Below are 14,864 nucleotides of genomic sequence, written 5' to 3' on the forward strand. Positions count from 1 at the left end.
AGGAACTATAAGCGAGTTCTGTGAACTATTCTACATCAACAGATTGCATAACTCAGGTGAACAGTGTTTAAGAACAACAGCTAAACCATGTGGAAGTAAAAAGTGTTAATAGATCTGTAACAAGTTTTTAAAGAGAAATTGAATCATTAATAAAACATCTCCCAGTAAACTGAATATGGTGGCTCATGCTTTTGTCTATGGCCCCAACATTCTGAAATGAAGGCAAAGAATACTGATTCTGAGGCCAGTCCATGAAATACAATGAGACCATGGGTGGGATGGGATTGAGAAGGGAGAACACTTCCTAGCAACTAAAACAGGTTCACAACCATTTTACCAAGTATCCCAAGAAGTAACCCCATTTTTTTCTCAAAATTTTCTAAATGTGAGGAAACACACTCCTAACTCATTCTATGAAGTCAGCATTACTGTACTAACCACAAAATCAAAACTATAGATCAGTATTGCTTTGTTTTTTTCAAGTGATGTAAAAATCTTCAGCACAAATACTATGGAACCAAATTGTGCAACATTTTAAAAGACTGTGCACTGTGACTACAGAGGAGTTTGCTGTAACTCCACAGAAGAAATGGGTCAGTGTCATATGCTCTATTGATACATCATAGGAATTAAGATGGGCATCTGAAGTAATGCATGAATGGCGTTTGACAGGACATGTTCCCTTTCATGAAAATGTTCAACAGATGAGGGTTCAAAAGAAACTTCCCAAAAATAATGCCAGCCACATTATGAAAAGCTCAAAGATAATGTCATATTGCATAGATAAAGAGGACTTTTCTTCTGTAGTCACAAAATGGCAAGGATGGCCACTGTTGGAACTTGTTTTTCTCACTAAGAACTTGAAATCCTGGCCAGTGCAATTACACAAGAAAAGAAAATCACCAAAATCAGACGGGATGTTGTAAGATTAGCTCTGTTTGAATTGATGAGCTCATACATATACTAAACCCTAAAGATTACACACACACACACACACAAACTTAAAATCAATAAACTCAGTAAAATAGTCAACAACAGCAAGTCATTTGCACTTCTGAATACTAACATTGAGCAATCAGAAAGAGAAATTAAGAGAGTAATTCTCTAAACAATAGTATCAAAAAGAGCTAAATAACTTAAGAGCTTAGAAATAACTAGGACTGTGGGTTTGACCCCAGCACCTCACAAAGCTGAGTGTGACAGCATATGCCTGTAATCCCAACACTTTAGAAGTAGAGGCAAGGAGGGTCAGAAATTCAAGATTATTGTTGACCTCAAGTTCAAGGTCTGCATGGAGCTTCCTAAGACCCATGTCCAAAAAGAAGGAGAAAAAAAAAAAGAAATTAAATTAACCAAGAAGATGGAAGACTACCCGACTAAAAACTAGAAAGCACTTTTGAGAGGAATTAAGAAGTTATAGACTTGGAAAGATATCCCATGTTTGTGCTTTTGAAAAACTATATTGTTATATCTAAGATGTAACTAGAAATCTACTGATCTAATATAGTTAAAATTCCAGTTACATTTTTTGGCAAAAATAGAAAACACATCATCTTAATAGTCAAATGTAGTTTCAGAGGACCTGCAATAACTTTTTAAAAACATCCTGTTAAAACCAAACACATAATATCCAATTTCCAAAATTACTACAATAGTCTCAGTAATCAAAGACATACATGGTTGGCTTTTTTTTTTTAAAGTAAAGCCGTGTATATCAGAAATGAGCACTTTACATAGTGTGATGTTAGTCCTTTTCACAAGGGCATCAAGACTGTTCAGTGGTCTTGAAGGGAAGAGCCATCGTTTCAACAAATACTTTTGGAAGATTGAATGTCACACATGAAAGAGTGAAGGTGGACTGTCACCTGACCTGTACCTAGTAGGCAAAGCCTAAATCTGAGGACTGAAGGCCGTGAAACTCTTAGAAAAAAAATACAGGACAGAAGCTCCACAGCCCTGGATCATTGGGAATGGTTTTTCCTGAATATCACTCAAAAGTCATAGACAGCAACATCCAAAATAAACAAAATTTACTTCAAAAAAAAATTTAAACATTTATGCATCAAGACAGTCAAGGTTAAACAGGAGGAAATATTTACAAATAATACATCTATAAGGAACTAACTAGCACCCAAATGTCTAAGAACTCCTAAACTTCAAAACTAAAAGAACTCAGTTAAAAGTGCCTCAATGGATTTGAATACATTCTCTCCAATGCTGTACAAATGGCCAGTAGGTGTAGGAGAAGATGCTCACCATAACTAATCATTAGGAAATGCAAATCAAAGCCACAATCTGAAAAGTAGCCCTCACACACTGAGATTGCTACACTGTTTTAAAATGTGTTAAGCATTAGCAGACAGGGGAATGAGAGGATTCAAAGCCCTGTGCACTGTTAGAGTGCATGTAAATGGTCCAGTCAGCTGGAGACAGGCTTGAGAAGCAGTGCAGGGCTGTTCTCATCTTAAAAGGGGCAGTTCTCATAAATACTTTAGCATGGATTAACTTTGAGAACCATTGTGCTAACTGAAAGAGCCACAAGAAGACAAATTACATGAATCCATCTGTAATGTACCTTAGTAATCAATATCAGGGACTCAAGGCAGAGTGCTGCGGTGGGATTCAGTGTAGAGCCAAAGTGTTCAGTGCCATAGGTTTGATCCCTAGCAACATACACAGGCACACATACTGCCAGGGTGTGAGAAAGCAGTAAATGGGGAGTTGTTGCTTAATAGGCATAGAGTTTTTCAGTTTTGCAAAATGAAAAGACTTCTGAGAATAAATAGTGGTAAATATGCCATTGATGCATGTATAACCCTAAACTTATATACTTATTAAAAGGCTAATATGATAAATATTATGCTATATGTATTATACCATAATAATAGTATTAGAGTCATTGGAACACCCAGAGAACACTTGTTTGTATGAATACATTTATTAATATTTGAAAATAAAAAATGTATATTTTAAAAATCTATTCATTTAAAATGTCAGTAGTAAACTAGTTTATACTTACATAAGTACTATATTTTTGTAGCATAACTGCATCTTCCAAACAAAATGCTTAGCTAAAGGGGTGACATTTTTGTTTCCTATTTTTCCAGAGTCTGCTATCTAGCCTAAAAGAAGATAGTTGTTGTAGTCAATGTCTTGTAATAACTGAGTTTGGCCATGTGGCTTTATTATATTGTGCACTGTTTCCTGGAGAATTCATGTATATGTTCCAAAAGTTGTTAAACTATGATTGAAAAATGTTAATATCAGTGCTGTATTTTTTTATGCAAATCTGAAGTCTGTTCTTCTCTTGTATTCTAGGTGATACCTAATGATACTGTTTGGTGATTGTTTCATATTCAGAAAGTTATGAACAGTGCTATTGTAAACATTTCTGTACACATCTGTCTGTTGTTTTGGTTGACAAGCATGTACCTCTATAGGCCATAAACCTAGAAATGGTTGGGTCATAGGAAGACCATGTCTTCAAATTTTAACAGAATAGATCTTACCAGAGTTTCTCATCAACTCTGGATGAAAACTCGTTTCTCCCACATCCTTGCCCATTAATAGTTTCAATCTCATTAGTATCATTTCAATGAAAATATCTATTAAAATGTCAGCCCGTCTAGGGAAAGCATGTGTTAGTACCATGTACAGCTTTCTGAATACTCATGTGACTGGACAAAGGTTTATATTTTCTAGATACTTAGACTTCATTTTATAGTCAAGTAAAATGTCGAAAGTACTCTTTTAGTTTTTGTCCATCATTATATTGGTTGACCTTATTTTCTGTGTTTTAAGAATTTTCATATATTTTGAGTATAAAGCCTTTTACCAGGGAAAAATAGGTATAGTTGCTTAGCACTGGGTTTAATGTTAAGAAGGACAGGAAACTTCAGTTTTTGCATCATAGTGTCAAGTGCTATAAATACATAATTATTGTTGGATAAGTTAATGGATCCTCTTGATGTGGGCCATTGAGGCTGTAGAGCATACAGTGCTACAGTGTCCTGTCCGCAGGTCTCCAAGGTCCTGATTGTATATAACACATACTAAGCATAGGATGCTGGGCATTTGTTTCTCATTTTCATTTAGAGTTTATTCGTAGGCTGACGGGTGTTTGTGGTTCATCAAGCATGGGCTGTTGTTAGAATAGGTACTGTTACCTTGTAACACATAATAGTTCAGAGTTATCTAATGTATTTCTCATGGAAATTGTAAATAAGGTAAATTTGATGATTTCTTCATTAAGAATGGGTCAGTGAGTTTAACCCTTTCTCTCTAAGGAGAAAAATTAAGTTTCTCCACAAAACTGAGTTTCTGATCTGTGACTACAGTCCCTACCTCTGGTGGGCCTTTCCTTTCCACAGTAAAGCTGGAGAGTAAGTGAATCTAACTCCTGTTTTCTTCCATTATATTTGCGTTCGGTTTACATTTTATTCATGTTACTTTGGAGGCAATAGTGCTCGTACCACTGCTGCAAGAGTCTGCCTAGCATCCAGGGCTGCAGGCTCACTCTGGGTTAACCTTTATAGAGATAGTGCCAAGACTTTGATTTACTGTCTGACGTGGGATTATTCCACTGCTGCGCTTCAGAATAATTGTCGGATATCTCTTCAAAACCTTTTCTAATACTTTTTCTGCTCTTAAAAAAATGTTAACATAGCTGAGAGTTCTCTGTATTATTTTAATCTGAGCATAAATCTAAGAGTTATCTAGCAGCATGATAAGACTGCATCTATAAGAGAGAAGGAAGTGCTGGGGTGTGGCTTAGAGCCTCACACACATGATTCTCTGGGTTCAGTCTCTAGCATGCATACACTGCTGTAACTACAGCCTGTAATTCTAGCACTCTGATAAAGCAGGAGGATAAAGAGTTTGAGGCCATACTCTGCTAGTTAATGAGGCCAGAGGCTGGATTGGAGAGCCCTTATTCAGAGAGAGGAGGGGAGGATGGGGAAGGAGAGGAGGAAGATAAATGATGTCACCTTGGGAAAGGCAGAGAGGGAGGGATAAGATGGGGACAGAGATATAGGAATAATACAGATGCAGATGTTCTTGTTCTCACCATTGCTGCTATTCTTGACTTACCAAATGCTAAAATCAGATCTAGCCAATCTTCCTTAAGCATGATTTGCAATAATTGAAGAAAGTCTCCAAGAATCCTAATGTAAAGACCAAAATACCCATCAGCTTTAGCAATAATAGTGTATATTTTACTGAACTGGGCTTAATTAGTTCTTATTCTAATTCTAGTCCAAAATCTAAAAGTCTAACAGAATGAACAAAGGGGTTTTTCTAGGAACTCCTGAGTTTTAATTTGTTTTGAATAGTTGCCTTTGGGCTGTTTGTTGGTTTGTTTTGGTAATGCTAGTTTTAAGAAATGTACCGTATCTATGAGGTTGTAAAGCTGCATTACCTTTGAATGTGAAATGTATATTGAAAGCAGTTTCAGTTGGTATGGAGACACTATGGTATAGATACATCTACTTCTGCCTGTGTAGCTTGAGTTTCCTTGGCTGTGTTTTAACACCCATTGCTATCTCAAAGGGCTTGGGATGCATATGTAATGTTTGTATTGATACTTTGATATTCAGCATGTATTCTGTGAGCACTGTAAGAAAGTGCTCTGTAGAGTATAGTGTAATCAAGGAAATTTTCCCTGTCTCATTCTAGGAGACAGAGAAAATCAAGAGAATATTGAAAGAGGGCTCCTGCCTGCTGATTGGGAATTAGGATGAGATTTTGTACAGATGACAATTAAATTGAGTCTTGAAAGAAGAATGTGGTGGTGTTACAGTTATGTGTGTGGCAGAAGTGAAGATCTATATGGACACTCTGGAGTGAGGAAGCTAGGGTTTCAGCAGAAAGCATAGGATGAGTTAAAGACTGGTGAATCATGCTAGTAAACACATTTAGCATGATTTGGGTTTTAGTGTACAGAATTATTGTGATTATTTTTATGTTTTGAGAACTAGCATTAATATGAGATGTGTTGTAAGAACACCATGCTTTGATAGTGGGTAGGGAAAGGGAGAATTTGCAACAAGGAAGACTGAGGCAATAACCTTGGCAAAAGGAGATAGATTACAAAAAAAAAAAATACAGCCGCAACAAGGATATATACATTTCCATGCATTAACTAGTAAGTGATATATAAAAAAAGAATTTAAAAATGATTATGAGGCTGCAATCCATACAGTTGGGACAATAATGGTATCATTTTCAAGCATAATAAAAAGAATCAGGTTATAAGGAAAATCATGATTTTAAACATATTGAGTTCAAATTTTATATGGCAGGAAGGACAGCCAGCTAGAAATGTCATTTTGAGAGAGTTGGAAGCATATTTGTATATGTGGGAATCAGCTGTGTGGAAGTGAGAGCTGGAATCCTGAGAGTGAGGAGAGAAGGAGAACCATGCAGAGAAATACCTAAATGTGTGGCTGTGGCCATGGACGAGGGAGATGGCACAAGACAGAGGCCAGAGACAAGCGTAGAGCAGAAGGAAGTGAAACGACAGCTTCTCATAGCTACTAAATTTTAGGAAATTTTACAGTGAGATACTTAGGTTATCTGAATGAGATATCACTGAATATCATTGCTATTGACAGGAAGGAGAATTCAGTGACCTTATTTTTAACAGTAATCTGCTATATTACTATATTAAAATTATATTTGAAAGTTCATTTCTACTTTTTTTTTTTAAAGAGAGTATGCCTCTCTCTGTCATCCTGGCTGTAGTGGAGTGCACTATGTATAGTTGAATTCTTGAACTCACAGAGATCCACCCGCCTCTGCCTCCCTCCAGCCTCCGAGTGCCGGGATTGAAGGTGTGCACCATCACCCATGGCTCTTCATTGTCTACATTTGATGGATAGATCTTGGTATCTTACTTTCTTTGGAAAACATAAATTAGTCATTTATAGCTTGTTTCATCAGATAAATTGCATGAACCTTGTTTCATACACAGAATACCAACATACAAATATTGTTCATTAGTTAAGCTTTGTTTAGAAAAAATGTAAAGTATTACTTCATTTTCTTAAATTCATGGCCTTTGAAATTAGGAGTCTCAATAACCAGAAGTAGGACTTACGTGCTGATGGCTCATGATTGATAGTGTGGTGCTGAAACTATGTGATGACAGGACAGGGCTGCGGTGTGTGGCCGTGCATGAGGACAGAACGATGCACGGTGGCACACAGGGCTGATGATGTAGGTGACATTTGGTCCTGATGGTGCAGGGTCACAGCATGGTAATTGTAGTTACTGCTTACTGGTCTACCATATCTTTTATTAAGTGTTTTGTTTCACTTAACAGTATTTACTGATTATTTACTGTGCATCAGGAATTAATCTGGAAACCCAAGATAGGTTAGAAAATAAGGCAAATTGAAAGTCTTAACAGAGTTCTTTTTAGTACAGGCAGACAAATAATAACTAGTAAGTATACTACATACCGACCACAAAGTTTAGGTATTGTGGGAAGATAGAACAAGGTAGGAGGAGTCAGGAGTGCTGTGTTGGAGTTGGATGATAGACCTGGGCTGTATTATTATGACAGTGCCAGGGAGAAGGTTGTATCGAAGGTTACTGTTTAAATGTCTTGGAGCACCAGGCAAACGGAACAATGTCTGCCAAGGTCGGAATGCAACTGAAGTAAGGAACCATCAAGGATGAGTATCACTGAAAGGGGTGAAGGGAAGAGTGGTAGGCAAGAGGGAGTGAGGAGGAGGTCTCAATGCTACAACTCTGTGTATCTATGTTTGCCTGTTTATACTTACCATTGAAGTTGCCGTTTACAGATGAGGAAACTAAAACACAGTCCAATAACCCACCTCAAGCCTAATACAGGAAATAACTGTCTCTTCCAGCTACATGTCAGCATTTTCAAAATGATTTGTTAATTTTATGGCCATCTGCAGAATATTAGATGATAGGGCAACAGCTTGATAATCCATTTAGTAGGTCTGCTAATTGTGTTTTTCTGCAAACTAACATGGTCATTTATGGGGCTTTGTAATTTTGCCAGTTTTCTCCATTGCTTATGACTTCTTTTTGTGGAAAGTGATTTTTTTTTTTAACACAGGCTTTTGGTCAGAACAAATCCAAATTTTATCTTAGCTTGTCTTGTTTTCTTATATTAGACATTTTTAGAGATAGGGATATATAGTCAGTAATTGTAATGGCATGTTTCAAATGAATTGTTAGAATTATAATTGCAGATTATCTACCTGACATATAACCTAGTCTCAGATGCTTCTATGCTTTAACAATTTTATACAAAAAATACTGTAATAGGTAATTATTTGAATGATAGGAAAATAAATAATAGAGAACTTAGAAAATGTGCCTAATTTATGGATTCCCAAGTTCATAGCACTCTAAATCAATCTGAATGAGTCTAAGTGACCAGAGGGGTTCGAAGGTCACTGTGGGTCATGCACTTTATTTTACATAATTAGGTTGAAAACTTAATGAGCTTTTTAAAGTAAATATCCTCTATCTGGAAATCAACTTTATGTACTTCTTTACATTAGGCCGAATTAGTCCAAATTTGTTTATTTATTACACTTTCATGTATGTGTGTGCATGTGTGAGTGTATGTGATGTAGAGGTAAGATAACTTGCACACGTGTGTTCTTTCCTCCTGCCTTGTAGATCCCAGGAATTGAACTCAGATCAGAAGACTTGGCAGCATGGGCCTTTTTGCACTGAGCTATTTCACCAGCCCTGAATATGTTGGTTTTTACAATTAGTGAACTGTTTAGAATTTGCTTTGTAGAGGTGATGGTTAAAGAACACAGCTTTGCAAGATTGTAAAAATATATATATCCTAATTTGATAATAGAAATAAGAAATTACATATTTGGTAAATCCTAGTTGATTTTTTTAATGGTTTTGGCACTGACCTGCTTTTGTCAAGTGGGGCATCATCGATCTGTCTTAAGTCAGCATTATTGTAGGAATGGATCATTGGTTAAACTTAAATGATGTCAGGACAAATGGCCGTTCTCGCATCTTACTCTACATGGCTGTTTTGTTTACCTAGCTAAAAATTTTATTAAAAGAATCAAAGTCCAAGAATATTAAGTAGCATTCTTATAGTTTTCAATTGTATAAGCCTTCACAATTATCATGAAACATTGTAGTTATTCAGTAAAAACAAATGGCATGATTTTGAGAGTAATAAAACTTAAAATTAAAATTTTACTATATAGTCTTAGTTCTATTACCATGGTTATCCAAATTAAATTAAATTTGGAGAAAGGGAAGCATGTGCCTAAGATGTAAACACACACAATGAACACTACTATTCAAAGATGGCTCTCAAAAATAATTAGGAGATATTTTGAGTATATCCAAACTATATACTATTGTGGGTTATTGGCACCAAACTGTGCCCATTGCTAATAGTTAAAACTGTATTGTTGTTAAGTGTGTATAGGAAGAATGTTGGAATTTGACTATCATTGTGTTATGCTGTGTTTTACACTTACTGTGACTGATGTCTCCACCAGGTTATTTCTCAATACTTGAGAGCAACGCCACCGTTTTTGCTGCAGTCAGACACCAGTGCATTATTTTTATCCGGTCTTATTTGTTTATGATTGCATCTGGGAAACCTTCTTTAGTATATAAGTTACGCAGATATTTAGCCTTAAGTATTCAAATATTTTAACATGATGTTTCCATCAAGGACACTCATGACTTTTCTTCCCAAAAGCTTAAAGTGTTGCTTCTCTACTTGTCAGGCAGATGCCATGGGCAAAAAGAAGATAATAGCTTAAGATTATGTCTCCCTCTCAGAGGCAACCGTTGTCATGGATTGACAGTGTTGAAGGACCAAACTGACATCAAAGGTTTCATATGATTTAGCTAGGTCAATTAATGTTAATTTTTATCTTCCATTAGGTTCTTTTAGTGTCCCCTTCCCACTCTTTTTATTTCTTTCTTTTTTATATTCTAGCCAAGCCCGATACCAAGTCCTGTTCTGGGGCAAAAGCCAAATGCTAGTCAGTCGTTGCTTGCATGGTGCAAAGAAGTTACGAAAAACTACCGGGGCGTGAAAATCACTAACTTTACCACGTCATGGAGGAATGGTTTATCTTTTTGTGCAATCTTACACCACTTTAGACCAGACTTAATGTAAGTAGAAGTGTCATAAATATTTGTAAATAACTGACAATCTTAGAAGAACACAGAGTAATTTCTTAGCATGTATTCTAAAATACTTGACTGTCTTTGTTTTTGAACTATAAAACTTGCCTTTTTTTGAGAGAAGTATATGCCAGGATATCAATCTTTTTCTTAGTACCTAAGAGTAGGTTTTTTCCTTTTAAAAAATGATTTTTCTTTTTAATTTTATTAAAAACTGACTTTATTATAAAGTTTCTATTAGTGTTCAAATAAGAACCAAATAATCCTGTAGCCTTTGTATATTGATAATAAGGGATTATCTAATGGTAAATGTTGTTGTCAAAGATAGCCTCTTACTTACTTACCTTAACTTAACTTCTCTTTTAGATGGAAAGTTTCAGGCAATAAAGCATACAATCACCGTTTGTTTTTTTGCCTGTTTCCTTAATTTCTACATTATTAGTTTTGTTTATTGAACTGCTGTGAAATTATTAGTTGCCCTTTGATATTATTGAATACCAAATTATTAGATTCAGTTTATTTTACAAAAATTTATTTTTATCAAGTGTTATATATAACTACTATGCCATTTTTCTCCCCAGCGACTACAAGTCTCTGAATCCTCAAGATATTAAAGAAAACAACAAAAAGGTAAGAAATGCCAGGGGAAAGCAAAGTTTCAATTTTGGCTTCATTGCAAATTTTTATGAATTTGAGAAAAGCAATGGTGTTGCGTGAGGTCGTAACTGTAGTGTGCAAAGGTGGACTGCTCCATGCAGGTTAAATAGGGTGCTTAGTTTACTCTGGTGTGCATGGACTTTAAAGACCATAAATGTGCGGCAGACATCAGGGCGTACATGCTCATCATTAACTGTTTCTTAAGCCATATGGCTTTTACTGCAATGGTTAGCTTTTGAAGAATATACCCAAAACTTTCATGACTATTATGTAACTTTAAGCAGGAATCTATAGTGTAAACAAAAAAGATTACATAGGCTTGTGAATGTAAAGCATGATAAACTGCTTCTTTTTTTACTTTCTAGTAAAGATACTAGTTTCCATATATAATTATATACATCATCAGAACTTCCTAAACTGCATATGAGGATATTGATCCCGTCAGATTTTAGAGCAGCTACATGGGGAGGATTTGGCCTCGTGGGCCAGCTGACTGTGGCTGAGGCTGATGAACGTGTTTATCTTGTAGGTGGTATGCTGTACTTGATTTTCAATCTGCAAAGAGAGCAATATCAGGCTCTGCTTACAGTCCACACTCAGTGTTTGTTTGAATCGAGTTTCTCAACTGAAAAACTAGTGTTATCGTTGTTTTAGAATAGGCATTTTTAGCCTGTAGATTATATCTGTAAGTGTATCGGTAGATGGAATTCAGCAAGTTCTTGAACACAGTTGGAGGAAAACATATTCTGTATAATACATTGTATCATAATTCTATAACTAAATATTCATATTTTCTTTTGTTAAGAACCTTCATATTTTACTCCAATTATTGCAGATCTCTACAAATAATAGTTTAGAACTCCTTCAAATTATTAATTATTGACTGAATATGGTAGCACACTCCTTTATCCCAGTACTTGGGAGCTGGAGGCAGGAGGATTAGTTCAAGGGTCTTGGTCAGCCTGGGCTACATGAGATTATGTGTATATATGTGTCTATAGTCACACATACATTAATTAATATGTTCATTAAAAGATATTTTACTGTTTCCAAATTCAGTTTTATATTTTAATAGTTGTAATTTTAGTAAAACTGCCTCTTTCTAGTATTGTGCCCATTATAGCTATAAATATTACTCTCGGGAGAGAGTCCAATGACAAAGGGGCTCAGAGAACAAGGCAGTAAATAATCTGTGGTGGAGACAACAATTTTTAACATTGTCCAAATTATTAAATGGAACTCTCACTTTTTAAAGTCTTATAATCTTGGTAGAAATTTAATTAAGAATTTAAATCAAAGCAATTTTTTTCCTTGATGTGGGTTATATGTAGAGTTATAATACACTTACAGCGCTCTCTCCTCCCAACCCCCCTCTCTCTTCTGTATGCTACCTGAAAGGGGTAGTGTTTGAAAATTAGTAGCTATTCCTCATAGAGATTACCTTTTAGGAGCTAGGAATTTCACTGAGTGAAAGAACTTGAAGGTTCTGGGGTCAATCCCCAGCACTTTCTCACAGGCTTTCTACAAAGGAAGTGACTCTCGAGAATTACATCTTAACATAATTTTAGAAAGCCCATGTTTATTAAGTGAAATGCCTTTTCTCTCATTTATTAAACTATATCCATATAGGTGACATTTCTTAATCTTAATTTCCTTGCATTTGGCTAAAGTGATAAGCTAATAGAAATGCAGATATCAGCATTATAGAATGAACTGCTGATTGCCAGTCACTTGTATCACCCCTGTAAGGTAGGAAAATTCTCAAGCTCAGTGAGTTCTGGAACAGCCTAAACAAGGCCCAACCAGTTAAATGACGATTGCTCCTTAAGTAGAGCCTTCCTTTGTTATTCTCTGTGTATTTTAAAATGTAGAGAAAGAATCTCATTATGGTTTAAGTAGCATGGACTTAAACATATGGTTTTCTAATTACTGCATAGGGAAGAATAATCCATTTGGATGGTTTCTTGAAACTAGCAATACAGCTAAATAAGTGTTTAGTTAGCATGGTTTGACACTGGTTCAACCCCCAAATATCAAACAGATCTCCCATGGTAGATAATCTTGATTTTTAATGAGGGTTTTAACACTGATTCTTTTTGCACACTGTTCAGTACATGTCAATGTACATAGTTGCAGTGTTTCATCACATCATGTCTACATTGAGAACTTCAGTTGCAACCTATAGATTATTTCCTGTTTTCCAAGGCTTTCCCTGACAACCCTTTGTGCTCTCATATGCTCTTATATCCAGGAAACAAAATCTTCCTCTTATTTGTTCCACTTTTACTTGTAATATGATTGTTACTGACTCTTCCTTAATGAACTTAACATTTTGGAATCAATAAGATAATTTTCTTTGAAAAAAAATACTTGGCTGATGAGGTGACTCTGTACTAATGGTGCCTGCTGCCAAGCCCCTAGCAGCCTGAGTTCTGTCGCTGACACTCACATGGTGGATAAAGAGCAAACTCCCACAAGTTATCCTTAGATACCCACACACACAGCACCCACCGCAGCAGCAGCCATATATATGCACCCTATACACACACAAATAAATAGTATATATTTTATATACATATATGTATCTTTAAATAAACACTCTCCCTCTTTTTCATCTACAATCACAGCTGTGATTGACCATGGCAAAAGTTAACCTGTATAAATCTTTGATACAAATTTTACCTCATATTATAAGAAACCTGGTTTGTTTTAAAGCACAGTTAGTATGCATAAAATGAATGGCTAGTGAAGCAAAACACCAGCAGGACTTTGCTCACAAGAGAGCAAATCATTTTTTTTAGGTCTGTAAAAAAACTCAGCACTTACCTGTGGCGCCTGATCTTAACCCAGTGTGTCAGCATTTTAGATAATTAGGAAATGTTTAGATTACTGCCTGCAGTACATTTCCTGACAGTCTGCTATTGATGTCTGTCCGTCAAGTACTCAGGACACACAAGGAAGAAAATGACTTTAATTTTCCTAAAACATGTAAAGAACAAACAAGTCTATACATGCACACCAACTGAGCCACCTCTCTAGTAGATATTTTGAAGAACCTGTATTATAAAGCATCATTCTGTGGAAATTGAATAGGTCTTAATAGCACAATTTATTTTTCATTTTCTTTCTTCACATGGTAAAGCTACAGGAAGAATACCGATTAAATTCAAAGGCAGAAATTTACTACAAAAGCACAAAATTCCTTTGATTAAATAACTTCCTAACATTTCTTTTAAGACAAACATTAAATTGTGCTCCTAAATGCAAGTTGTTGTCAAGAATAGAAAATTTTAACATGTAAACACAATCAATAGTGTCTCTGTAGAGCCCTTCCTTCCTGACCGAGACTCTGAATGCTTCCTGCAACACAGTGCTGTTCAGGGGTTAGCTCAGGATAGTAATAATTAATTGTAAATTGAGAAACAGCTTTGATTCTTCAAAACTAGAAAAACCTGATGTGCCACAGTCGTTTAAAGGCTAACAAAATAATACAATGCAACCTCACAGTTTCAACTATGTTGCAGTATTCAAAACATTTCATTCTTTCCAGAACAGCAGAAGTAAAGATAAAGCCACTCTCCTCGTTGTAAAATTCAGCCTCAAGTCATGTTAAAAAATGTTTCTCTGCCTCTAAGATTAAATAATCTGTTTGCATTTTATAGCAAACAGTATAGTAGTTAGTTCGTTGGGCTTGCCCAGCAGTGCTTCTTCGCCGTAATTACATGACCGTGGAAAAGGGGCAGACAGGGATGATAAAAGCTGGAGATGTATTTGTCTAACATTTCTCCATACCCCAATCCTTTCCTTAAAATTTTCTCCTAAGATTTTTGTTTATGTAGTAAGGTTTTCTCTTTTCCCCTTTTTATTCATTTTTGTCTTGCAATTTTATTCTTTTCCTGTGGTATAGTGTTAGTAATTTTATGTGCTCTACAATAACAAAAAGCTTTAAAATTTTGCTCTTTAAAATAGATGACTAAGCTGTTTGGTATATTTGTTTGTCCCTTCTTCTCTTTGAAGGCTTACGATGGATTTGCCAGCATTGG

The 14,864-nt window shown here is 35.7% G+C and overlaps 1 protein-coding gene across 5 annotated transcripts in view; it reads left to right on the plus strand.

Moving 5' to 3' along the window:
* Ehbp1 (EH domain binding protein 1) overlaps positions 1-14,864 on the plus strand; it is a 269,903-nt gene that overhangs the window by 163,631 nt on the left and 91,408 nt on the right. For all 5 annotated transcript variants that reach the window (XR_003712756.1, XM_028778114.1, XM_028778121.1 and 2 more), the window contains exons 10-12: positions 9,974-10,152; positions 10,746-10,794; positions 14,839-14,864. The exon at positions 14,839-14,864 is cut by the window's right edge and continues 865 nt beyond it. Coding sequence is in view for 4 of the 5 variants with exons in the window: in XM_028778114.1 (XP_028633947.1) it covers positions 9,974-10,152; positions 10,746-10,794; positions 14,839-14,864 (254 nt within the window). In the remaining variant the exon portion in view is untranslated. The remainder of the gene's footprint in view (positions 1-9,973; positions 10,153-10,745; positions 10,795-14,838) is intronic.

Source organism: Grammomys surdaster, unplaced genomic scaffold (assembly GCF_004785775.1).
Source record: "Grammomys surdaster isolate TR1022 unplaced genomic scaffold, NIH_TR_1.0 67, whole genome shotgun sequence".
NCBI lineage: Eukaryota > Metazoa > Chordata > Mammalia > Rodentia > Muridae > Grammomys > Grammomys surdaster.